At 45.9% G+C, this 26133-nt stretch overlaps 2 protein-coding genes across 6 annotated transcripts; one reads left to right on the top strand and one right to left on the bottom strand.

The window, feature by feature from the left end:
- Positions 1-900: 900 nt before the first annotated feature.
- Positions 901-20271, top strand: LOC135310617 (uncharacterized). Of its 2 annotated transcripts, none has more exons than XM_064438912.1 (6): positions 901-1376; positions 11399-11866; positions 14432-14572; positions 14995-15063; positions 15608-15698; positions 16060-20271. In XM_064438912.1, exons 1-6 carry the CDS (start codon positions 1322-1324, stop codon positions 16265-16267), a joined length of 1032 nt encoding a protein of 343 aa, XP_064294982.1. In that variant the 5' UTR covers positions 901-1321; the 3' UTR covers positions 16268-20271. The 2 variants fall into 2 exon arrangements, with proteins under 2 accessions (XP_064294982.1, XP_064294981.1); XM_064438911.1 differs by having other exon boundaries at positions 902-1376; positions 11396-11866.
- NUDT2 (nudix hydrolase 2) lies at positions 19785-26049 on the bottom strand. 4 transcript variants are annotated; one of them, XM_064438914.1, is made up of 4 exons: positions 25977-26049; positions 25268-25321; positions 24497-24654; positions 19785-20688 (listed from the first exon to the last, which is right to left on the bottom strand). In XM_064438914.1, the coding sequence occupies exons 3-4, from the start codon at positions 24627-24629 to the stop codon at positions 20375-20377; spliced, it is 447 nt and encodes a 148-aa protein (XP_064294984.1). In that variant the 5' UTR covers positions 24630-24654; positions 25268-25321; positions 25977-26049; the 3' UTR covers positions 19785-20374. The 4 variants fall into 4 exon arrangements, with proteins under 4 accessions (XP_064294984.1, XP_064294985.1, XP_064294983.1 ...); XM_064438915.1 differs by lacking the exon at positions 25977-26049 and adding an exon at positions 25742-25970; XM_064438913.1 differs by lacking the exon at positions 25977-26049 and adding an exon at positions 25742-25970 and having other exon boundaries at positions 24497-24594.
- Positions 26050-26133: the final 84 nt, after the last annotated feature.

The raw sequence follows: 26133 nt of genomic DNA, 5'->3' as shown, positions 1-26133 counted from the left end.
GGGAATGTTTACATTTTCAAGCCCAGTCATGTGGAGGAGAGTTTAACTTCTGTGTTTTTTAAATCAAAAATGTCTGGTATTTAGTGCAACTTGACATATTTCCATGGGGAAAAGAAACCAGTAGTCCCAAAGAAACTAGCTCTGTGGTATTTTTCTTGAGCGCAATGCTATGGTTAGGCAGGAGCAACCTTGCCAGGGCAAGAACCCCAACCTTTTGTTTGGTTGAGGATATCCCTTGTCATATCTGCATCTGCCTGGGAAGAAGTCAGTCTGTCTCGAAGCCAGACCCCCCCTCCGAGAGGGAGAAAGCTGGGAGCTATCAGCCCAGGGCTGGGCATGGATGGGAGATGTGACATTGGTGCCATCCAGGACTTGACCCCAAAAGTAAATGCAAAGCCATCACTTTAAAGTTTTTTTTTAATGCAAAAGGGCTAATGATATAACTGGATGAGAATGACCCCAGCAAGCAGGTGGGACAGAGAGGCACAGAAAGGATGTGGCTGAGTGGGAACATCTCACTAGAAAAATTATGTTCTCCTGCTGCTGTTTCACCTGACAGACTTTGCAGCTGTACCTCAGGGAGGGATGTGTGGTTTTTCCCCCGGTGCAGAGCCCAAACAGCCACACGAAAAGCCAAACTCGATCCCAGCAACCCTCAGGATGAGAATCAGGGCAGACCCACAGCTGGACCCTGCTCCCCCACCAGAAGCTTGGCTCCCCCCACCATTACCCACCAGCTCCGGGACCCCCGCAGCCAGTTTGTGAGGTTTTGTCTCCACTGTGACCTGTAACAGTACTTAAATTCACCTCAGTAGGGATATTTCTCCCTAAAGAGAGAACGTCCCTGTGATGGAACAGCTGAGTGCAGGGTTTCAACAGATGCATCCCACGCCCCTCCAGGCAGTCCTGCTGAACTTTGTCTTTCTTTGCCCGGCCAGCCCTGCATCCTCCTCTGCTCCCAGCACTGGTGAGGGCAGCCTGCCAGCCTGCTTAGCATTCGACTCTCATGGCTGGAAGCAACTGTGGCTGCTAAGGAGCTGAGCTTGGCGGCTGCGAACATATCGGTCCAGTGTCCTCCCCATCCTGGCTTGTCATATGATTTCTCCTAAGGGATAACCGCTGAGCAGGACCACGTCTCCAAGCTGATCTTTTGCTGATAAGCCGGCTGCCAAGTCTCCAGCACTAAGACAAAAGAGTTTTTCTCTTCCCAGCGGGTTTTTCTGCTGTGAATGACAGAGGAAGGGAGACAAGTGAGCTGCCAGGCACTCCTCGCAGGCAAGAAGCTTCAGGGGCTCCTTTCCCCGTGCTGTGCTGGTAGACCATGGAGCTTTTCAAGCTGAGCCTGGGCTGTATTTGCCTCCTTCCTTGGCTTGAGGGTAAGTTTCTTCTCCTTTGGGGTAACTGGAAAGTGGGAATTGAATGGCACTCCAGGTTTTAACCTGCTTTTCTGTTGAAGTGTTGCTTGGGCTGCAAAGCTCTGAACCTACTAGCTGTAAAAGAAGTGCCTGTGGGTCTGTTTCAAGGCAGCACTTAAAATGGGATTAAACGCTGGGGTAGGGTGAAGCACAGCCTGGCAAGGTGCTGGGATGGCTTGGCAAGGGACACCATGCCTTCATGCTGGCCACTTTTATAAAGTGCTTTTCAACTGCTAAGAAGAGCAGATGAATAAACCTGCTCTGGAGGTGAGGCAAGCACTAAGTGATCTCCTGAGCACTGTTTGCCCCCACCTTGGCTGTTCCTTCCCAGCAATGGTGACTGGGCTCAGACAGTGCTGGCAGCATGGGAGAGAGTGATGGGAAGGGGAGCAGGATCTTGTTACATTAGGCCTGCTTTTGTGGTGGTCAGCTGGGAGCGGGACATGCTGGGAAGCTGTAGATTCTGCACCGCTCATCACCACGGAGCAAACTTGGTAGTGGCTTATGTTAACATTCAGCTGCTTGCTGAGGTCACTTGAATCCTGTATCCTGCCTGTACACAGCAGGATTTAGAATCCAAGCAGACTTGGTTTTGACATGTAGAAGTTCTGCTGAGCATCATCCTACAGAGCCAGAGTGTTGCTACCCAGGAGCAGCTACCTGGGAGCGGTGCTACCCACAGTCTCACCCATCCCATCATGGGCAGTGGACAGTGTCTCTTTTCTTCAAAAAAGAGTGAAGCCCCTGAACTAATAAGTAATTCACTTTTTATTATGTCTGAGATGCCAGGCTGAAAGGGACTCATGGAAATAAATCCCTGGAGTGCTTCAAGGCTCGTTCAGTACCTGAAGCTGCAAGGAGCACAGCCCTGCAGTTTTGCAGGTTACCTGCTCAGAGCTTTCCAAGCTCCCTGGACCAGAGGACTACAGCTATTTGGGCTGCACAGCTAGGATGTTTAACCTGTAAAGCCAAATCTCAGACTGGCAGCTCTGGCTATAATACTTAGGATAGAATAGACTGTTATTTCAGTTGGAAGGGACCTGTAATGGTCCTCTAGTCCAACTGCCTGACCGATTCAGGGCTGACCAAGTTAAAGCATGTTAAGGGCATTGTCCAAATGCCTCTGAAACACTGCAGGCTTGTGGCATCAACCACCTCTCCAGGAAGCCTGTTCCAGTGTTTAACCACCCTCTGTGTAAAGAAATGCTTCCTAATGTCCAGTCTAATCTCCCCGGTGCAGCTTTGAACCATTCCCATGCATCCTATCACTGGATCCCAGGGAAAAGAGATCACTACCTCCCTTTCCAGTTCCCCTCCTCAGGAAGCTGTAGAGAGCAATGAGGTTGCCCCTCAGTCTCTTTTTCTCCAAGCTAGACAAGCCCAAAATCCTCAGCTACTCCCCATAGGACATTCCTTCCAGCCCTTTTGCTTTCCATTCCCAGATCCACAACCTCTAAGTATGGCCTGCTTTAAGCATCTAGCCCTCAGTTTGCTCTGCAGCCAGGTCAAAGGAGAGCTTTATGCTCCTACAGATTTTAGTTTTGTTCTGTCTACTGCTGGTTTTTCACCCCCAATCTTGCTTCTTTTTTTTAATATTAAAGTAAATCCAGTGAATTGAAGCCCCAGACTAAGAGTATTTCACTGTGCTAGTAAGGGGTGAGGACACATGTGCATCTTTTAAAAGTTCCGGGAGATCTGGTTACGACCTGGAGATGACGCCATGGTGGGATGCCAGGAGAGCAGAACAGCCTTTGGGGTCTTGCTCTTTCTCTCACTCTAATACAGATCTTGTCCGGTGTTAGAAGAAAGTGGCTCTTTACTACTGCCATACAACAGAAGCCCCATGGCTGTGTTGTCTTCAGAAATGATGGAGGATCACAGAACATTTCCATGGAGCATTCCTTTTCCTTTTCAGTAAAACACTTTTGGTGCAATCGCATGATCAGCTGCTTCATTTCAGCCCAACCACTAATAAAACCACAACTGTTCTGCAAGAAAGGAATTCATCTTCCCAATACCTAGCAACGCCCAAAGCAAGCTCAAAGAACAGACAGCAAACATGTCCTTGCTTGGGGCTGATCTCCCTCCACAGAAGCCTCTCCCCATCGTGCCTGGGGCTGCTGAGTTTTCAGACTGCCAGCAGGACAGAGGTGCTTGCTCTCAACAGTCCTTAGAGGGTTCGGTTTCCTGCTGGAAACTGGAAATCCTGGAATTGCCTAAGCTGGTTCTGACAGTGTTTTTTTTGGAAAGTCCCTGCAAGCAGGGAGGGAGCTGAAGTGTTTTCTTAAGAAGTCAAGCCTAACAGGCCTAACCCAGTGAGGTACAATGGGTGGTGGGAAGTCAGGTATCAACAGGATCTGTGCACATACAAGCAGAAAGAAAACTGCTGAAATAATACCGCATTTAAGACTGACTCGCAATTCTCATGCCTGAGTGTGATGCTGGCAGTGGCTCTGCTTAGCATCCTGGCCCAATCCCATATCCTGGGCACTGCTCTCCTCTCTCCTGAGCCCATGTGCAGTGCTGGCTGCTCTCTGACCCCTTGTGCCCTGCTCTCCTAAGGTAGCCCTAAGCATCTTCTGTTGAAGAGGCAGAAAGGCCAAACTTATCTGATACTTCTCCTCCCCCATATACTTCTCCAGCCTCCAAATATTTTCTGCTCAGGGGATTTCCTGACCCTGGTGTGTTTAACTCTTCAGTGGCTATCAGATCTCCTGCATGGCTGCTAGGTGCAGAGCAATGTCCTGCACACTGTGAGCCTTCCCTTGGCGAACCTTGTCCCATCTGGGCTCAGTCCTTGACCAGTCAGCCCCTGCCCATCCTCTCCAGACCTCTCTGGTTTTTATAGACCTCTATCATATCCCCCCAGGGACTGTTTTCACCCACATGCATCAGCTTCCTGTTGACCTCACCAACCTCCTCTACTTCCCATCATTTATCCATCTGCTTTTCCATGACAAAACCTTCTTTCTTTTCCTATGGTTGCTTGGCTGCCTTGGAGGCCTTTGCTGAGATACTTGATCAAAAGTGGACCTTGCAGTAGCGTGGAAAGTTATGAAGCCTTGTTGGCGAACCAAAAGCAAGATATTCTTGAGAAAGCACCAATGGTTGGGAGAAAACACAGTCCAATAGTTGCCTGAAGCAACATCTGGGAACAGCTGGGAAGTACCCTTGGAGATGTATGTTACTAGAAAATAATCTGAGGGCAGACCTAGAAGTATCTGCAATCAGGTACTTGCACTGACAAGCTGTTTGCCAGTTAATTACTGGCAGCTACCAGTAAGCTTTGTGGACTCCTCTATAAAAATGAGACAGCTTGAGAAGAGCTAATCTGCTGCCTGCAGTGATGGAAGTTGTGCCCCCTTAAACCCAGAGTTCCCAGCTGCCAGGTAGCTGGCTACCCAGCTCTAGTTCTGCCTGTTCTGCTGGGCCTAATGAGTAGATGCCTGTTTGCTCACCAACAGGGACTCACCAGGGTCTACCTATCATCATCCTCTTCATCGGTAGATTGGCCACATCCACTGACCTGTCATGGACATTTCTGTCTCTAAACTTTACATCCAAGTAAGTGTGGTTGTAGGCTGAGGGAGGACTGGAGCAAACTAAAGCTGATGTTGGTTCCAGATCAGTCAACAGCCTGTTTTGCAAAAAAAAAATCTAATTTAACTTCCTGCCATGCTGGTCTTGGGCATGAAGTTGGGCAAAATAGACAACAGAGTGCCAATTGCACTGTTTCCCTGTGCACATCTGGATTTTTTGCCTCTGACCAAACACATCTAGGTGACCACACCCATCTTATAACAGCAAGTGCCTTCCAGCTCTTTTTAATTTCTTCATCCCATGGCTCTGATCTTGTCTCTTGTGTGGGCAGCAGAGAGGGCCTTGCTCCCTTGGATGGAGGGAGATCTTTTCATGAGGAGTTACTGCTGGGCTGCATTCAAGTCTGCTCCTTCTTACTTATTCAAGGCCTTGTTTGTCCATACCTGAGAGCACCTAAAGCTGCTTGTTTCAGCTAGATCCAATGTAATGTTCCTACAAGTGATCTTACAGTGCCACATCTTGCACTGAGCTCCATCTGCATAGGGAACCCTCCTGCCTTAACTGGGAGCTTCGCTCTTCTGCTACTGCATCTCCTCATTTCTATCTGGTCCTGACCCTCTGCAGGAGATAGAAGGAGCATGCTGGGCCCAGGGTGGCTCAGAAACAACTTTCCCTCCTGTTGAGAAGAAACATCTGGCTGAGATTTCACTCATGGCATTATATGGTAACTTCAGGCCATCACAGCAAATTGCTTTTGCTGCTATGGGTAAGTCATATGAAAGTCACTTCTGCCTTCATCCAGTGTCTTTCTAGACTGCCTAGTTTAGTAGATGTGCTACAAAAGCCCCACTCTACATTTAGTACTGAATTTGAATCTAAGAGACCTGGATAGAACATGTAGTAGTTCTGCATTACCAGTGTGAGGCCCAGCAGCAAGGGCAGGAGGGCAGGGGAGGTTAGATGCTGTGCTTGCCTGAAGGGAGAGGGTCCGATAATCAGTACCAGGGTAGGGAGAGGTGTTGTCTGCATCACCACAGTGTCTAAGCAGCTAAAGATGGCTTTACCCAGAGTCTCTGGTTAATTTTTCTTCTTCTGGGCTAGGGCCATTTCTGGTGGGAGCTGAAGTCCCTCATGGCTGTTTTTAGTGCTAGGACAGAGGCAAAAATTGCTGGCAGGGCAACTTGAGAGGATGGGAGCCTTCCAGACCATCTTCCCACCTGGTGCCCCTTGAACTGCTGCAATAATCCAACAAGACAAGGGGTCCCTAAATCCTGGGAGAGCTGATATTCGTGGGGAGTTGTGTAAGTAGGCAAATATATGTAATGTATCTGAGAATGGTGTGAGTCAGTCTCCACTGGTGCATGCTCCGCAGAGAAGGTGTGAGGGCGATACGCAGTGGCGAACCACGGAGGCAGATCAACCAAAGCAGGAAATTCTCTGGCTTGTCTCATCATCACTCAGGCTATGGCACTGCTGGCTCCAAGGTTTCTCAGCCACGGCACATGTACCCCTAGTGCTGTGCTCATTTTCGGTGGAAGCAGCAGAAACAGCTTAAAGACATTTCTCCAAGCCACTGTTGCCACAGCCTGGGTGACTCGAGATGACCTGATGACATATAGTGGTACCCATGTAGGAGGTCTCCTGGGCTGTAGGATGTCCCACAAAGCAGTCCCTATGAGAGGTGCCGTGGCTGCTGCCATGAGCTGCTATGAGAGATGCATGCCTTCAAGGACAGGTAGAGACAGGAAAAGGTAAATTCCTGCCTGTGACTCAGCGGTTGTCTTCTCCCTACAGAAAATACCCACCTGTCAAGAGAAATTGAGCTAATTAAAGGATTTTTTGAAGAATTAGGAACCCCACAGGGGAGGGCAAAAGAGGCCAAAGCCAGCACTGTTTCCCACATGACCTGGAGTGTTTTGAGAACCTGTGCTTGCTCAGCTCTGACTTACCACTTCCCTCCACAGAGTCTTCAGAGGGAGCAACCCACCCCCAAATGATCTGCAAATGGTTTTGATCGAGCCATCACAGGCACTGCTTACAAACAGCAGAAACTTTCCCAGCGGGACTGGGATTACTGGTGGTATTACCTTAATTAGGAACATTGCATGCTTTTTCCTCCTAATCCTACAAGGAACAGCATGTCCCAAGGGTGGCCATGCTGCAGAGAAGGAGGGGGCTATATTTGCTTGCTTTTCTTTCTTGTAACCAGACAGAGTGGCAATATCAGAGGACAAATGAGCTGGCATCAAAAGCCTTTGCTAGAAATTGTTTATTTTATGCCTAAAAATATGAAGAGGCCAAAGTGTTCAAGCATAAGCAGCTCAAAGCAGACATTTGTGGGTAAGGCTGGCATTTTCCAGAGACACCGAGTCCCATCCCCAGGGAGTATGTTGGATGCTCTGCTTTCTCCAGGATAACATTCCCAAAATGTTAAGGCTGACGGCCTTATTTGCAGGGCTGCTGGACAGTGGGACTTGGCAATGTTGGGAAGAAAAAGTCATTTTTGCCTCCTGAGTAAGGATTCTTGGTGCCTGATGTGTATCCCAAAGTAAATATACTCCAGCTTTATTTGTGGCTCTACCCCTCATGTGGGGCATGTGCAACGATTGCTGCCAGTTACCTCTATCTAATTGTAAGTTGCTCACTTAGATGGCAACATCTCAACCTCAGGAAGGCAATAATGTACAGGTAGTGGATGGTGAACGACAGACACAGCCTCACATCTTGGTTGGCAAGGACCACGTGAAACACCACAAGGAAAACCCTGCTGCTGACAGTCAGCCTTACAGAGAGCTCAACATCACTGTCAGTAGGAAAGACATTTGGACCACAGTTCAGAGGAGAAGGATTATGGCCCCAGGTTTGCTGCTACCCTCCTGTGTAATATTGAACCAAGAAAAGTTTAGCTAGACTTCTGTTCCCAAGCTGTGAAATGGACCTGAGGTATGGAAGGAAGATAAAAATCTATTAATAACTTAGTGTCATATGCTACTGAGGAGCTATACAAATCTCAGAGGAAAGCACCTCAGTTGCAGGGTTGAGGTTCCTCAACTCACATGTATTCCCATGGCAGGCTGGCTACTGTGTACCTTCAGTGGGGCGAGTCTCTGAAAACTGAGATCTGCAAAAACAAGAAAGCTGGTAGAAAGGGGCAGCTCAAAAGAGCAAAAGTTTGGTAGATAACATCGGGGCATGCAATGCTTGCTGCTAACATGCAGGTAACATGGCAATTCTTTAGAGAATGTATGCCACCAGGGACTGTACACAGAGAAGAAAACACAAATCTCCCATCTGAGTTAAACATTAATGCTCTTAAAATTGTTAAAAAAAAAGCAACCTTCAAATGCACAGACATTACCAAGCAAGGAAAAGAAGAAAAACTAGAGAGCCTAGCCCATTTAATAACAAAACCCATATAACACATATGAGAAAAAGATTTAGAGGAGCAACCTAGAGAGAGCATAAAAAACTACTAATAGAAATGTTTAAATATATCTGAAGTAGAAACACGGTGGGTGTAAGGAGGCCAATAATGGATATAAATGTAAGAAGGACAACCAAGACAGGGCAGGGTTAAAAGTCTGAATGGATTTTTGGTGCTGGTGTTCACTTCAGACATCATCAGGGAGGTCCTCACAGAGCAGCCGCTCTCCACAGTCCAAAGAATATTACAAAATAAAATTGTCAACAGAGGAAGTTTAAAGATAAAGAATCTGTGGCAAATGACCATCCCAGATGGCATTCACTGCCTTCACACTGAGTTACAGGAAATTAAAGATGACATTTTTTAAAAACTTCTAAGGAGTATGTAAACTATTACCTAAAACAGCCTCAGCACCAAAAGCTGCGTTATGACAATTATGTTCATCTTAAAAGGGACCCTTGCACAGCCTGGGGAAACACAGGTCACACTGTTTTCAGCATCAGGAAATCAGTAGAAACAAAGAGCAGAATTTGCAGACACATGGATAAATACAAGAAAAGTCAATACAGCGTTTGTAGTGGGAATGCCTGACATCTGTAATGGCATCAATGAGTGCATAAATGTGGTGAGCTGTTCTAGACCTTATGCTTGTGTTTGCAACAGCCTTTTGGTAAGATTCTTCCACCCAGGCCCTTAAGAAACTTCATTCTTATGGAGAGAGAGATATTTCACCCACAGGCTGGAACAAAGAGGTGGAATAAAGTGACAGTGATCACGGCAAACTGAAGGTATCAGCAGGTGCCGACAACCATCAGTGTTGTTCGACACAGTGATCTTGGGAAAAGGGCTGAATAGTGAAGTAATAAAATTTGCTGGTGGCACAAAACTATGCAGAAAAATCAAAACTGAAGCTGACTGTGAAGAGTTGCAGAAGGAGTTCCTGATACTGACTGAGCAACAAAATGGTTTTTGAACTTCAGAGTTGACAAATACAATGTAGTGTACACGGGAAAAAAACATTTTGATTGTAAATACCCGTGATACTCTCTTAACTAGCTGATACATTTCAGGAAGGAGGCACTGGCATCCTTGCTGCCTTGAGTGAGCTCCTTACCTGTCCAATTTTTACCCTCTTTCCCTATTAGGAAATGTTAATGTCCAGTGCTGGAGACAGGATGCTGGGCCTGACAGATATTTTATCTACCCAGCACAGTTCTTATATTCCCCTGTGCAGCTCCTGTGCAGCTCTCAGATCATTACTTTGGAAATGGGTTTCTGCCAGTTAAGCAAAGAGGTGAGAATCCTGGAATCCAGGTCCTAGGAAAAAGCATGGTGAGGGGATTGTATTAATTCCTTTGGATTTTCTAAGGATTATGGGAGATTATATATGAGACATTTTTCCTTCCTTTGGAAGCTGGCAGAAACTCAAGCCCAAGGTGCCTTAAACATCTTCACTCCATCCAGATCTCCCAGAAATTTAATTTCCATTTAGGCACATGGGCTTGGCAGGAATTGCCTGGATTGGTGGCTATTACAAGCCCACAAAACTCAGATCCCAGTGCAGACGCATCCATCCTTGTCTCAGAGCCAGCACCGGAGTTGTACTGTGGTTTCTGGCTGCCTCTCCCCATGCATTCAGGCTGAGCAGAAAGCCCCAAGCTGTTTCTGATACAACAGCCCCCAGGCACGATTAATCTAGCAGTCCCCTAGAACTTCCTGAGAGAAAACATAAGAGCTCTTTTAAGCTATTGTTCATACCCATGGTATTGTGTACCGGCTTCTGTTTACACTGCCATTAGTTTTTCAGGTACTGAGCCAAACACTTGCTGCCAGGGAAAAGTATTGTTCTTTGCTTTGGGAGGGGAATCTCTGCAGAAACTGTTGTTTAGATAAACATCAGTGTTCTTGTCCAACATAACTTTTCAGTCTCCTCTTACTCCTTATGCTCAATACTGTTTGCTGATGGGGCTTTTATAACTCTGACCACAAAAGCTGGGAGTTACCATGTGTTAATTGTAATTAAAATTAAAAGATTTCTCAGAATGTGCAGAAACTTGAAACTTTTATGTCTATCCCTCTGTCTTAGGCATAAAATACACAGCAGAAGGTACACCTTCATCAGTGACAGATGGTTTAGCATTTAACATTTTGCTTAGAATGTTCACAGGCCACACCTGATGATTTTGTACTGAAAATGAGGGCAATTGTCCAGCTAACAGGATGACATCCATCCCAAGTTATCAGAGATGCTGGGACCTGTTGCTATTAAAAACAACAAGCAATTACAGAAATTGCTTCAAATTGTGTGTCTGTTGTGGGGCGGCTGTAATGTCTCTAACAAAGGGATCCATAAAAAAGGGTACCTTCATGCCTGGGGAGCACAGAACAATGTCAGGGGTGCTAAATCCACGTTTACGTCAATACTTACATAAGCTGTGTCATTCAAGTACTTCCAGACTTCTGATGGGGTGTGGTTTTATCCCAGTGTTGCTGTAATATCACCAGAAGCCACTTAATGGAATCAGTAGCCCAAGGTGGCCTAATTGGCCCCAGATGAATAGCATCTGGGGAATTCAGGAGTTTCAATTGCTTATTTTCATATCTAAGATTTGATCCAGATAGGGGAAAAAAAAAAAAACCCAAACCATCCAATTATTTTGGAGGGAGGGAAGGATGGGTTCCTGTTTAAAGCGATAACCAGTTAAAATATTGAATTAAATATATATAGGCAGATATAACAGTACATCTTTTCAAGGATGGTGAGTTTTTCCCCATTAGTTACATGGGTTACTTATGTCACTGTTATTTCTCTGTAGTATTGCTCCTGGCTATTTGCACACCCCATATTCTGGGGAATTAGGAAGCTAGGAGAACGATTTATCTAGGCATGCCCATCCAGGAAAGGAGTGGTGGGTTATGTCTTCCCTTCCCCAGGGTGTTTACAATGTCTGGTGCTCAGAAGACATGTTTGCCTCAGATGTGCACAGTACTAAACCGTGCTCTGCTTGTACCGCAGTAGCAGAGGGACAAGGCTTCTTCATAAGGAACACCCGTCTGGAAAAGTGCATTCATGTCTCCCACCGTGAGACCAATGCCATCAGCCTGACCGACTGCAAGCTGCACTCCCAGCAGCAGCAGTGGAGCTGGGACCCTGCCACTGGGACCATCGTCAGCCTTCAAACAAAGCAGTGCTTGTCAGCCCACAAGACGCGAGAGTATGCCCTGGTCAAGCTGGAGCCCTGCGGGAACTGGGAACGCCAAGCATGGTCCTGCAGTAAGAAGGGACACTTGACTCTGCAGAACTTGGGCTTCCACCTCAGCACCAAGGAAGGAGGCCACAAGGTCTTTGTCTCAAGGGAGAAGGACAAATTCAGCAGGTGGAAGACTTTAGCAGATGAAACCATCTGTGCTGCTGCCTGGACATCAGCTCCAAGGTCCAGCAAACCAACGCAACAAGCTGTAGATACACGAGTGTGGAGCTATGAAAGTAAGATGAGGTAGAGTTAGTTCCAGATAGCATCTAACCTTAGGTGTCATCCAAGCCACCTAACACCAGGCTTGCATCCACCATTCTAACTCATGGTCGCTTTGGCCCCATCCAGAGAGATACCAAATGGCTCCAAGTCAGCCCAACTACTTAGTACCACTGATTCCCAGTAGCTTCTGTTCAGTGTTTTCCAGAAAGCATGTAACAACTTACAGGATCAGGTCTTTAAGCCCAGATGCATTTCTGATGACCGGCAAAAGTCAAGTATTTTGGAAAGTACATCTGAATGGCGCCCAGAGCTAAGAATAGTTGGAATTGCTTGAGCCTCCCAAGTCCAAAACAATGAAGGAAGTCCCATAAAGTCAGGTGCTTAGACTTTGAAGAGGCTTTTGGCACTTTGTGCTTAGGGATGTCATTTTTGGTAACAAGAAAACTGGAGGCAGATTAAAACCTCTTTTAAACTTGCATGAATTATTGAGAAGCAGCTATATTTGGTTGAGAAATTGTTGCTTCAAAGCAACACATTACAGTTATCTCCTGCCAGACCCCAACAGTGCACTTACCACTAACAAAACCACATTTCTAACCTTCATCCCATGCTCTCATGATCCTCAAATGTGAATCACTCCTGGTGCCTGATGTAATCACAAAGAGACTAGTGAACACAGCAAGTAGTGGGAGGCAGTTAAAGCGCTGCTCTCCCTTTGCATTAAGAAAACCTAGAACATTACATCAAAAATTATTTAAAAAATCTCTTCTGTATTATCAGTTTCATGGCCATGGCCTCTGCCAAAAACTAATCTAATCTCTGCCTTCATGCATGCTTACTATCCTCTGCCTAGACTGGACACAAAAAGGGCAGAAACCCTGGTCCTGTCATAGTTTTAGGTGTTGGACACCAGGCTAACAGACATCAGGCATGGTCATTGCACCAAGCTATGACTGTCATAATTTGACAGGTGGCCAGTGAAGCCCATTGCAGACTACTGATGTTGGCATGGTCCAGCCTGTTTCCCTCTTTCATTTAGTCCCTTATGCAAAGGAAGGGGGTTTCAGGAGTTTTCTTGTGAATCTGTGTGGAGAACTGAGACCTGAAAATCACACTCCATTCCTCCCCTCATGCTCTCCTCCTCTCCCACCTTCCACTCCAGGGGCGAGAAAAGAGCTGATGTTCATAATGACTTTTCTGTGTTTGTCCACTCTGTAGGTGATGAGGTTCCCAACCTTTCCCAGGGGAAACTATTTCCCTTACCTAAAGCTATTCTTTACCTTAAGGCTTGATGGCCCCAGTGAAATATTCAGCTTTGCAGAAATGAGTGAAGAGAAAATGTGATAATCTAGTTGGCATAAGCAATGGATGATGAGTATAACCTTTTGACACAAATAGGCTGTATCTCATTTGAAATAGAGAGATACAATATTCTCAATCATATTGTCATTTTTTTGGCTGCTATGTACAGATAAGATGTCCTTTTTACTGAGGTTTTTAATTACCCAACCAGAAGATTATAATGTAATTATCACAAACCAGTAGTCAAAAGCATTAGTGCTTGTTTAACATGAAGGTAAATAGAGCCAATACAAATTAGATACCATAATAAGCTAGTTAAATATAGGGTAGGAAATGTGGGGAACATTTAAGATATGGGAAAAAGGCATGTGAAAAGGGTGTTTGCATTCCACAAGGCAATGTTCCTGGCAGCCCAGGCTGCCTTGGAGCCAGGCTCTCCAAATAAGGCTGTGAGGGTAAACACAGAGCAGGCTTTGAATCAGGTTGTGCCAGTTAGTGTGTCTTGTGCAAACTGATAATTTTCCTAGTAACCACATGGTTTAGAGTCTACTGGAGGGAACCTCTGACTACTCAGTCACATCAGAGCCCTATGTGTTTCTTTAGGCCTTTCTTATCTAGGTTTCATTTGACCATCAATGGAGAACTTTTACTTCAGCGTGTTATTTGCTCAATAAATTACACCCATGTACCTGTGGATGCTCACGCCACAGGAAGGGATGGGGTTGGGATAAGCAGCGGAGAACCCTGCAGATATGAGTTTCTTGGTCCTGCCAAACACCTCAGTGCAGGAGAGGGGTGACTATTGCTGCCACAAGATTTCCTACAACGTCCCCTCTGGCAGTACCCCACATACCCTCCTTCTGCAGTAAGACTAGCAAGGCAAAGGATGCCATTGAGTCTTGGGAGAGGTGTGGGCTATTTACCACCATTCCTTCATCTGCTGTGTTGGTAATACCTGTGATGCTTAGCTCCAGTTCTGCTTGCCTCTTCCTCACACCTCAACCTTTAACAGCTGGTGTTGCACTCATGGTTTTTAGACCAATAACCTTATTCACCACCAGAAAACAAGCTCTGCTTTGGCTGTGGATTCAGTCTCAAGAGGTTCATTTCATCTTTGAAATCTGTGAGAATTGAGGGGGTGATCGCTATTGCAGGGTAGAGGACTAACAAGGCAGGGATGGATTCCCTTCCCTTGCCAGGCACTGACTGTATCCAGGTTTCTGTACAAAAAGTAAATGATAATCACATATATCTTTGCTTTATTTCCTTCCAAGCTAAAACTATCAATTCATCAAAGGTCGATGCTGTGGACAGACAATCTTCTGTTGGCTTGACTGACTCATCTCTGGCTAACAAATTTAACAGCACAGCATCTCCAGTGAAGACCAAACAGGCATACCTCCCAGCAAACGAGGGTGAGCACTTTTATTTTCTGAACGCATATGTGAGAACAGCAGGAAAGAAAGTGTGGGCGGCATCTAGAGATGACTTAAGTATTTTCAGTAATGGTAAGTACCCAAGTACCTCTGAAGAACTTCCATGCGTACCACGGAGTGGTGCAAGGATTTGCTTTCACACGACATGTTGAAATGTTTGCCTTGGCAAGCGGTTCAGTGATATGGCCATAGTCTTAACCTGGAAGCACAGCCATCAGGTGTTACAGGAGCAAAAAAATTCCATGGCTGGGGAATGCTGAGGCACAGTAAAGTTCCTGTTTCCCTGATGGCTCCACACAACAGGGCTATGCAGTTACAGTGCAGCCCCAGGAGCAAGTTGGAGCTTCCTCCCATCCAACAGTGGAACCTGCTAATCTGAGTCTCTCTGCTTCTTCCCCCAGACGTGTCCCACAATCACTCTAAAAAGCACCATGGAAATCGAGGGAAAAATGCTGGGGCCAGGCTTGCAGGTAGGTCCAGGGATCAGCCAGAGGAGAAGACCAAGTAGATGAAGGTTCATCAGTGCCCCTGATTTTCCCACCAGTACAGACTTACATTCCCCTGGGTCCCACTGAGGATGCTCCGTAAGGAACAAGGGCACCAAATTACCTATCAGAAAAACTCCTTTTAAATATTAAACAAATCTCCCCAGGCCTGGAGTATGAAAGTGAGTAAAAACTTGCAAATGCTTTGTCCCAGCTCACCAGGAGAAACTGATACCCACTAGCACTGATGCCCTTCTTATTTCGTATCAGAGAACTGCAGAGCAGAGAAGCATGAATAGTTATTGTCTTCCTAGCAAGAAAGAAAACCTTTTTGTGGCCATTTTCAATAGAGGGATGCTGCACAGTGTGAAGCAGCTGTAAGGTGTTGATCTTATGGACCGAACACTTTTCATGTTACCTGCCAGTCTTCAGGGACATCACAGGTGTTCTTTCTGGCAATTGTGGCTACGGCATAAGAACGGGGATAGGTACAGCAAACAGATGACTGTTTTCTATTATATCCTTTCAGGCACCAACTGGAAGACAGCCATGCTGGTCCTCAGCCCCTTGGCATTCATACTGGGATTAATAATACTGACGCTCAACGTTCATTACAACAAGTAAGTGAGATTAAGGTTCATTCTGTTTGCTACTACCTCCCTGTCCAGCATTTCAAAACAGAAGTCTTGATCTTGGCCCTCTTCCCAATCCCACACCTGCAGTGTCTGGCTCTGAGCAGATGGCTCTGCTCACCCATGTCACCATTGATGGTTTCTCCTCTCTGCCAGCTTGTTTCTCCCTCCCACTCACTGTCCCACCCAAATGCAGCCACTAATGGTTGGCTCCTTCTCCCCTACACACCTTGCACCGTCCCTGAAGGTTTAGAGAATTTGGGCACTATGGTTGCCAATCCAGTTCACATGGAGAAACAACCAGGAGACAGGCAGATGCAATTACATACCCTCTTCTCTCTTCTTCTAGGAAGAAGAAAATCCTCTCTGCTTTGAAGAGCTCTCCAGACAACAGCAGCAGAACTGACCTGCGGGAGCCATCTCCCTTACGAAGAGGTCCCCAGCAGTACCTTCCACCATCTCGCTCCCCTTCCTTGAGACATGGAGAGATCCTCATTGAGTGGAAAGATGGGACGGTCACTCCTCTTTTTGATAATGCCAACTATCAAATGGACTAGCTTTGAAATAACAGGGCTGCTGTTCCACCCTATGTCACCCTTCTCACCAGGAAGAGTGCCACCATAGCTGATCTCCTCCCTAGCCTTGCTGTTTTGACGGGGAGTTGTAAGCGCTGTTTGGTTTCTTTTTTTAACACTTGAGAACAATCTCCTTGCAGAGCACGAGGTTGCAGCAAGCAGAGCAGATTGTTTCGTTTGTATAGGCACACGCTGCTTTGCTCTTTCAGAGCTGATTTAACCTATAAAAAACCCCAGATTTAGCTAAACGAAGGCAAGACTCTCGCCAGCTGCAACTGTCCATTGCCCTGAGATTTCTAGAGTTGCTGAGTGTATGAGAAAGTAAATCCTTGGAGACAAGCTGTAAGGTGAAAAACAGAAGCCTTGACGATCCTTAAATCCTTTCTAAGATAAAACTAGCTGCCAACAGACACAGAAGGCTGTCAATTACTTTGTCAGTGTGAGAACACAACTAATAAGCAGTGCCTTCAGGACTCTACAGTTTAAAAAGCCTCCTCCAGATATCTGCCAAAATACTCCCCCCCCATTATCGATTCAGTAATAGCAAGTAATTTTTCTAACTTAAAAGGTAGCACTCCATCGTCCTCTCTGCATCACTGCAAGAGTCCTGCTGAGAGAGTGTGTCTCAAAATACTTCCATATCTAGGATGTATTAGACCTCCTATAACACACATCCTCTTTCTCTATGTAGAATGACAAGTAACATTGATGATGCTTGTCAGGGGTATTACATTATCCAGCCATTTTATACCAGCTTCTGTCTCTGATTTCCTGCAGTTATGTGGACAGTCAGTGAACAGATACACTGCTCCCATCTAGAGCAGTAGTACCACTTTTTTCTAAACAGGAGCAAGGCACTTTTTTCAGCCTTTGCACTTCTTGTATGAGCATAATTACTTGTGACCCATCACACTCAGTCTTGACCTTTTCTCAGTGACACTTGCAATGTCTCAGTGCTTTCCTAATATTCATGAATTTACCCTTTCCTTCTCTCTCCCATAATGATCTTTCCCATCTTTCCCATAATGATGGCTATAAATCAGGAATTATTTGGAGAAGGAAATACTAACACCAAGAAATGACAAGTATGAACTGCATCAGTATATTTGTTCAGCAGTGCAAGGGAAACTGTATCCTAACCACATCCTAACCTGTCTCTTACTCAGACAGACAACTCTTTTCGCTCTACCTAAATTAACTTGTGCCATTTCAGTGGAGCTTGGACTTCTCTAGAGTTCAAATTTATTTAACCTAAGGCAGAAGTAAGTTCTCTATGGAATTTAAAGTCTCTGGGTTTTGTTTTGTTTTGTTTTTAAAATTTTTCTTCTTAAACATAGATCCACAACCTGGCGAGAAGTTAATTGGCACAAGATATTATTATAACTATAAACTTGGCTGGTCCCAAGAAAGGAAATACAAACTTTATTGGTTCAGGGCATAAGAATCATAAAGGTTGGAAATAAATGTCTTCCCCAGGAAGACTATTCCATAATTACTTACTGGAGGGTTTCCCACAAGCTTCTTGGGAAAATATTTTACTACTAGACTGGGCAGAGGAAAAACTCTTCACCAGTGAGCAGCAAACACAAACAAGAGTCAGAATTAAATTCTGACTTTCCAATATTCCCACTTTAAAACAAATCCAAAGACTTCAGGGTCAAGTTTCCAAGTGTGTAAGCATCATTTTGCAGACAACATTTGTGGGAATACATTCTGTACAAGAATCACTGAAAACGCACACGCAGTGCCGCACCAATTATCACAGTAACATCCCTTGGTCCTTTTCTACCACAATTAAGATGCCCACCTTTGAAATTTTGTCCAAGGACCACATTGCCTTACAGCACACAGCACCCTCCAAAACCTTGATGCACATTGGGGATACTATATATGCAGTACCATTAAAATGCAAATACTTACTTGGAGTTGAGCTAATATCGTGCTTTCCCAAGCAGCAAGTGCTTAAGTTCATTACTGCTGAATGGGCAAAACAGATGACTTGTTAAGGACTATAATTCATATTTAATATGCTAATCTTGCTCATAATCATAAAGGCAGTAACACCATTGTTTACATAGCACTGATTAAATGGTAGCTCAAACAATAATGAAGTAAGACTGTGAAGCAGCACAGGCTTTTGACTGTTTTCTCCTCCTCTCTTCTACCGGTTGTTATCTTTTAGTTATTTCTCATGGGTTTACCTACATTAGATGCTAGACACCAAATTTTCCAAGGTGTGGACAGAGGAGCTGAAGGTGTGAGTCTTCATCACTAGAGGTCTTAAATAGCATGTTAGCCAAAAGTCCTTCGGGAAAGACTCCAAAATAGCCGATTCAGCCTTGGGGCTAGACCAGGTGACAGTGGGAAACACCTTCCATCCCCTGCTTCTAAAGCTAGCTGAGAAACTCTCAGATCAATTGCACAACCTATGTGCTGTTCAGTCTCTGCCGTCACCTGAATGCAACGCTTTTAAACAGTGTTCATAATCAGAATAAAACCTGACAATAAAGTGGAGATGCACCAAAATTCTTTGTGTGTTTTTATATATAGGTATATTAAAAGCCCCCTTATAGTGCTTCCTTTTTTTCTGCGTGTATGTGTGCATACATGTATATACACACAGAAAAGGATGCACTATAATGGGGCTTTTATAAATCACTCTACAGGAAGACAAGAGCGTGATGAAGGAAGACACCACTGTCACAGTTGTACTAATGTGTGCTGTGCCTAAGGACGAGTGCTGCATAACTGGAGAGTAACACGATACTAAACCGCTGCCCATATTTCTCAGCCCAGTTACACTGAATCTCTGCTACCGCAGGTCTTCTCCAGGGCTGATGTGATGCTGATGACCCTCATTTTACTCTTGCAGCATTGAGGAAGACAAAATGGAAGTAGAGTCTACTTCCTCATACACTTAGTTGCTTTGTGAGGTCCAAGTGCCTAAGCAGCAAAGGCTAGAGGAGACATAGGGAAGGGGGCCCACCTTCTTCCCCGAAGTTCCCTGTGATTCAGACAATCTCATCCCTCACCTAAAAATGCTAATAATGGCACTCTGCTTATTTGGTATTTAGGTTCCAAAACATCCAAAAGATTATGAACCATTACTAACTGAACATGCATAATCATAGAGTACTAACACCCTCAGCTCCCAACAATGTTACTGACAGAAGAGAGGCCCACAAGAAAGCTGATGCAAGCAAGCTCATCGGTACCACCGCATGCTACTGCAATCATCCAGCATGAGTACCTACAGCTCAGCACTGACAGGGCACATGGCCCTGCTGACCACTCATGGGTGCGGGCTGCAGCCACAGAAACACAGATGCTATCAAATGGATGCAAGATTGCACACTAGCTTAGATATTCAGTTCAAAAAAAATGCTGTATTAGGCATAGATTTCCTTTTCCCAGTCCCCTAAATAATGTATGGCCAAGGTGTTTGTTAAAGAGCAAAAATGAAAGACTCAAAAGGAGAACTTCAAGTTTACCATTTAAATATTGTATGTCAACCATTTACTAAGACTCTTTGGATGAAAAGTGTTTTCATAACAGTACATTAGGGATGTACATAAATTCATGATGTAAACAAAAAAGGCCTGAAATGATTTGACAAGTTATTGCAGTGTATTAGTTGAGGATTTGGGAACAGTCCTGCTTCCCCATTTGAAATGTAAGGTGGAACTTCTGCAGTAAACATTTTGATTTTCTCAACTCTGTAGTTCTACATCAGCAAGTCAAGAAATATCAAACGTTTGATTTTTCAAAAAGACCTATGGTTGTTCAGTACTTCTAGGAAAAAAAAAGGAAAAAGGAGACAGGAACAGAGGAAGCCTTTGTTAGCTCTGGTTTTCAGTTCAGACATCTCTTGGCTTGTGGTTTAATCAGACTGTGCCTTTCTGCGTTAGCTAGGGGGAAACAAAAGCACAAACTCTTTAAAAGCTCCAAGTATCTTCACTGAATTTGTAGGGGTTTAAAAAAGAAAACTACATTTCAGCAGCCATGTAGTTCTTCCCCTGGTTAAAACCAGATTTAAAAAAAAAGCAGGCCATGTTTCTTAAAGAATTCCACTTATCTGCACACAAGCAATTATTCTTTGGAGCACAGAAACTGATGCACTTCTTTCAGTGTCGCTTGCATGTCCTCATATTCTGCAAATTTGCAAGCATCCTCCAGCTTCAGCCATTGGAAAGCCTGGTGCTCCTCTGAGAGCTTGATTTCTGTGTTACAGTCCTTCACTTCTGCCAGCCAGTAAATGACGGTCTTCGGTTTCCCACGGACAGGATAGTGTAGTTCTTTCTTGTACCCCTCTATGAGGGTGAGCTGACTGGCCTGAAGACCAGCCTCTTCCTGCGTTTCCCGGAAGGCTGTCTGCAGGTCATCCTCTCCTGGGTCCACGTGGCCTGTCAAGAAGGTAAAAAAGTTAAGTCTCTGAGAAGGAAACTCAGATTTTCTTTGTTCAGTTGACAACTAGGAAACATTGCGAGACAGATATGAGAATACACTGTATCTCATACAGAATCAAATGGAAACTGGAGAACAGAGATTGCTTTTCCAGCTCTTATGTCTTGATTTGTCTTTACCTCATGGCTATTAGGATCGTTGTTTATCCCACATCTTCTGAAACACACAGTAGCATGTCAGCACTAGACATCTTTTCCTTGCAGTCCTCCTCTCCTGGAGCACTCTGCACCCAAAATGTTCCACCTTAGATCACAATGAGGACCAAGTGCCTCATGAATGTTTTTTCTTTATCCAGTTAGAGGGGACAGTGCTCATCTGCAACAGTCTTAGTCCTCTCTCAACCCTTCCCTCCCATAGAAGCCTAAGGCTCAATTCCACAAAACTCTTACTCATGCTAACAGCCCAGCAACATCAGGACCAGGCACCAACAAATGCCATTTAAAAGGTGGGTTTCAATTAGGGGTATTTTTATTTCTCTCCCATATTCCCCCCTGAAATGCAGCAAGCCTAAAAGCCAGTCCTTTCACCAGCTGTGTAGTTCTTCTAGGACACATCATTTATGTTGCTCAGAATGAGAGGTGCCATTACAAACAACGGATAAATATAACACATCCCCAGCTGTTTGTACTTTTGTTGAGAAAAGTCAGATTTGGTTTTCTCATGAAAGCTCCAGACCAGAACATAAATAGAACAAGCCAAGTAAGACCTCAAAAAAGCAACATAGCAGGAGTTGGGAGGCTTCAAGAAGGAAAAAGTTAAGCTTTATTTTGCCCCTGGTGTCACTCTATTTTCTATGTAGCTGGCTGCAAATAGCCATAATTTCATCACAGGGATGAATCTTTCCTCTGGGCCCAGGTACCCAAAGCCACCCTTTAGTACTAGAACTGGGGTATGTGGGAAGCTCATTCTGCTTTCCCAACAAGTCTCACTCACTTCTTTGTCTGCATATCAGAAGCTTGAACACCTCTTACAATGTGACATCACCTCAAATGTAAAATCCGCTTCTATTTCAAGCAGCAACTGTGTAGAAAACAGCATCTGATATTGCGCTTGACGTCTTGGATATTTGAGATCAAATGCACTGAAGCTTTAAGTAAAAATATTTTCCCCGTGAATGTCACCACTGCAAGTCAAGCTGTCTCCTTTTTGAGAGAGTATTATTTCCACAGCTGGGACTTATCACCAGTAGCTGGGAAACAGAATCCACTTTGCCTTGCACAGCTGGACTACTTTTACAGTACCCACAGCAAATGCCCACAGAACAACCATGAACCATAAGTAACCACTATTTTTTTAAAGTTAGTAATGATCTGTAGCCACCAACTGTGCAATGAGTTGAGGCAGTCATAAAGCTGGAGGGCTGAGAGTCAGTTTCAACTCTAAGGACACCATTGCAACCTCCTGCTCTCCAGCACAGCAAAAGGCAGTCACCTCATGTTGACAACCCCAAGTCTAACTCAGTAAGTTTCCATCTTACACTACAGTCTACCTACTGCGCAGAAAAAGGACTGCTGGCAGCACCTCACACCACAGCTTCCAGATCCTCCCAGCTGTTTGCACTACTGCAGTTCCAATGTGCTGAGAAGGAAAATGAACCCCGCATTCCATCCGCAACAGCTTTGGCTAGTGCAGAGTCACAGTTCTAAGGAGCAGAGATAAGGCTGATGAAGCTCACATGGGGGGATCCAAGCATGTCCAGTTTAATCCCATAAGGGTTGCAGCTGCTTAAGGAACTTTTAAAACACCACTGTACAGCTGCAGCTGTAAAGTGCCTCTTGCATGCTCTTGGAAAGACAATTATAACTTCTCATTCTGGCTCCTGCCACATTAAATCTAAGTCTGCATTGTAAACAAGGGACTTTACTGCATCACACAACCTGCAGCTGCCTTTGAAGACCATCCATATTGCAGAGAATATACAACATAATACCTCTCCTTTGTTTATTGCCCCCAAATCTATACCAAGCTACTATTAAAGGCTGCCATCAGATTGTGGCTTTTGATATATAAACCTTAAGCAGTATGTTGAAGGAAGTGATTCTGCCCCACTACTCCGCTCTGGTGAGACCCCACCTGCGGTGCTGCATCCAGCTCTGAAGCCCTCACTACGAGGGCGACACGGACCTGTTGGCTGGAGCGCATCCCAAGGAGGGACACAAATATGACCCCAGGGCTGCAACACCCCTCCCATGAGGGAAGGCTGAGAGAGTTGTGCCTGTTCAGCCTGCTGAAGAGAAGGCTCCGGGGAGACCTTCTTGCCGCCTTTCAATACTTTGCGGGGGCTTAGAAGAAAGATGGGGACAGGCTTGCTGACAGGGCCTCTAGCCACGGGACAGGGCGTCATGGTTTTAAACCCAAAGGTGCTACCGTTCAGGCTAGATGCAAGGAAGACTTTTTTTGCCATGAGGGGGGCCAAACACTGCAACACGTTGCCCACGGAGGTGGTCGATGCCCCATCCCTGCAAACACTCACGGTCACGTTGGACGGGGCTCTGAGCCACCTCATCTAGTCAAAGATGCCCCTGCCTATTGACACGGTTGGACTAGATGACCTTTAAATCCCTCCCAACCGGAACTATCCTATGATTCTATGATTCTGAGTGCGTGAGACACATGCCTGCAAGTCATTTAACTCCCTACTGAAGTGACTGCAAGTCACTTCAATCACTTGTCCAGAATTACTGCGTTCCTGGTGAACATTTCCACATGGGTCTCTCCTCTCACAACTAATCATGCCTCAGCACATGTGTTCTAGCTTTCCAGCAGGCTGCAAACTCTACTCCCTTAGGCTTTTGGTGAAGTGGACAAAGGGGGAGTTTTGGAAAGTTCAGTTATTTCCCATAACAGAAGAGCATAGTTGATACTGTTACAAGATTTTTTTCCAATTTGCAAATTCCTGTTTACAAACTGCTCCTGCACTATGCTTTACAAGCACTGCATTTTACAAAACAAGACTAGCAGGAAGAAACCTCAGAGGGTAAAAAACAGCATATAAAGATCTACAAGGAACCTGAAGTATTTCTGTGCTGCGGTTTTTCACAGTACCAGGGCTACGACTATGTACTACCAAACACTGGCTCTGCCACGTGTCTTTACAGACAAGGTGTTGCTATACATCTCGGGGCCCTGGGCTTGTCTTGTCCTCCTGGGGCCTCACTGATGAGTGAGGACAGCTAGGTGAAGATGGCTGATACAGTTACTTCTCCCAGCTGTCCCTCTCATCTCTGCTGCATTAAGCATGTGCTCCTCATCAGTGATCTCCTGAACTTACAGAAGCTCCATCTAAGAAAGGCATTTTAAAGTAAACCATCACCGATTTCAGTTTGTCTTCTGATGTTGCGCTGCAAACTGTGACCCTTCTGATTTCACATGGGTGAAACAACGGTGCATTGGCAACAGCGGTATCTGGCGGAGGGTCAGACCTGAGCGAGAAGGTAAAAATTTCTCTAGCTACCTAATTTCATTTGTCTGCTCAATGTCTGCCAGAAACATGAGATATCTGAGAAGCATGACTGGGTGACCGTCCCCCCACAAAACCCCAACCATTTGTGCCCAATAGTTTATACAGTCACAACTTGCAATGAATTTTGGCTGCAAAACTCCCCACTCAGCTGCACACACAGCGTAATCAGCCGCTACTGTCAACTGATTAACTGCCCCTCAAAGCACTCAGCCAAAGTTCAGTCTGTAATCTCACTCACTGCTGACAGAAACAACTCTGAAGTGTGTTATTGAAACAAATGTCACCTTTGGGTGGGGTCCAGTGATGGGTCCCATAGGATGTCTGAAGGAGGAGGTATTCAATACTATCAGTGGCCTTAGAAGACGGTGCTGACTTCAGCCTCCTGTAGATGATCAAGCCACAAGCTCTCACAGCCATGCCCCTCTGTTAACTGCACAGAGAGCTGTGGAAGAGCAGAGAGGATCAAGCAGGACATAAGTACAACATGGAGCTCAAACAGACTAGTTGTATTTAGCCAGGAAGCATATCTCAGTGGGGGCTAGAAGCCATCCATCCCTTTGCAGTTACTGCACAATTAAACAATGTCTTATTAATTACCTTTGAAACATAAGAAAATGGAGACCTCTCCTTTCAAAACAATGAAGGAGGAACCCATACAAAAGCTTTTAAAAGTTATCAAGAAGCATGAAATATGACCTGCATGACATTTCTTTGCTGCTGACACACTACAAACCTCACCATAGGGAGAAAAAATAATGATAAAGCAAAAGCAAAGCCACTGATTAACACTCTGAAGCTTTTCCACTGCAAAAATCCAAAGGCCCTGTGCAAAGATAATTCCCCAACACTACTGGAAATAGCATACAGAAATAATTGCCCAGGTCAGACCCCCTGCAGCAGAGAACTCCTCAAGATGCTAGTGGCAGAGCTGAGAAAATGAACAATAAGGGACAGGGTCTCTACTGTCTGGGCTAGATGCAAGGTTGTTACACAAAACTAAAAGCTTCTTGGCATACACATTAAGCACTAATTTGACATAAAAGAAAGGAACACACCTCTTAAGTGACAAATATTGTAACCAATAAGCTGCGCAGCCCGGACAGCTGGTCCTACACAGAAAAAGAGAATGCAATGGAGATGAGAAATCCACGTTAAAGAACGCAGCGATTCCCGGATCCAGGCACTGCTTTGCATTTTGACAGAGCCGCACATGCAACACATAATACATTTACACAACCTTGGTTTTCCCCAGGGGCACCCCAGCCCTGTGAGGCAGGGTGACACCCCCAGTTCCCAAACCGGGGAACCACAGCGAGCCCCTCGCCTCCCACGAGGCCCCGGCCCGGCGCTCTGTGTTAACCCCTCTTCAGCCCCCTCAGTTCGCTTCCGATCGGCCTCGCCAAAGACACGCAAACCCCCGCCCGAGAGCGGCCGATCCGGGACCCGGCAGCGGCCGCCCAAGGCGGGGGCCCAGCACCACCCGCCGTGCGCGCTCGGGAACGCCGCGCCTGGGCGCCGGAAGGACCAACCTCCCCTTGTCCTGCCCGGCCGCCATGTCCGGCGGCGACAGGCGCCCCGCAGCACCGCTCCCCTTCCCTCCGCGAGCCCGGGGGCTGCCGCTGCCCCTGCCGCGGGGCGGGGGAAGATGGGAGGGGGGAAGATGGGACCCGCGGCTGGCGGCCCGGGAGAAGCGCACCACCGGCCGCCGCCTCGCCGCAGAACGGACCAACAGACACCAGAAAAACCACCCAATACCGCCCTCACCTTCCCTTCAGGGCTGGGGGGGGGCCTGCCCTTCAGGAAGGCGGGGCGCAGCGCACGACTGAAGGCAGCCTCAACCAATCGCAGCGGCACAAGCACGGGAGGTGGCCCCTCCCCTTTCTTTCCGTTCTCCCTCCCCTTTCCCACCTTCCCCTAGGCT

The sequence above is a fragment of the Phalacrocorax carbo genome, chromosome Z (assembly GCF_963921805.1).
Source record: "Phalacrocorax carbo chromosome Z, bPhaCar2.1, whole genome shotgun sequence".
Taxonomy (NCBI): domain Eukaryota; kingdom Metazoa; phylum Chordata; class Aves; order Suliformes; family Phalacrocoracidae; genus Phalacrocorax; species Phalacrocorax carbo.
Note: the sequence above shows the minus strand (reverse complement) of the source record. Positions and strands in the feature narration are given on the sequence as shown.

Coding starts and splice junctions, on each gene's coding strand:
- LOC135310617 (XM_064438911.1), top strand. CDS start 1,322: ATGGAGCTTTTCAAGCTGAGCCTGGGCTGTATTTGCCTCCTTCCTTGG. Junction 1,377..11,395: donor CCTCCTTCCTTGGCTTGAGG/GTAAGTTTCTTC, acceptor CTTGTACCGCAG/TAGCAGAGGGACAAGGCTTC. Junction 11,867..14,431: donor ACGAGTGTGGAGCTATGAAA/GTAAGATGAGGT, acceptor TTTCCTTCCAAG/CTAAAACTATCAATTCATCA.
- NUDT2 (XM_064438913.1), bottom strand. CDS start 25,767: ATGGCGGCCGGGCAGGACAAGGGGAG. Junction 24,595..25,267: donor CAATATTTGTCACTTAAGAG/GTGTGTTCCTTT, acceptor GATCATCTACAG/GAGGCTGAAGTCAGCACCGT. Junction 20,689..24,496: donor TCACTGGACCCCACCCAAAG/GTGACATTTGTT, acceptor CCTTCTTGACAG/GCCACGTGGACCCAGGAGAG.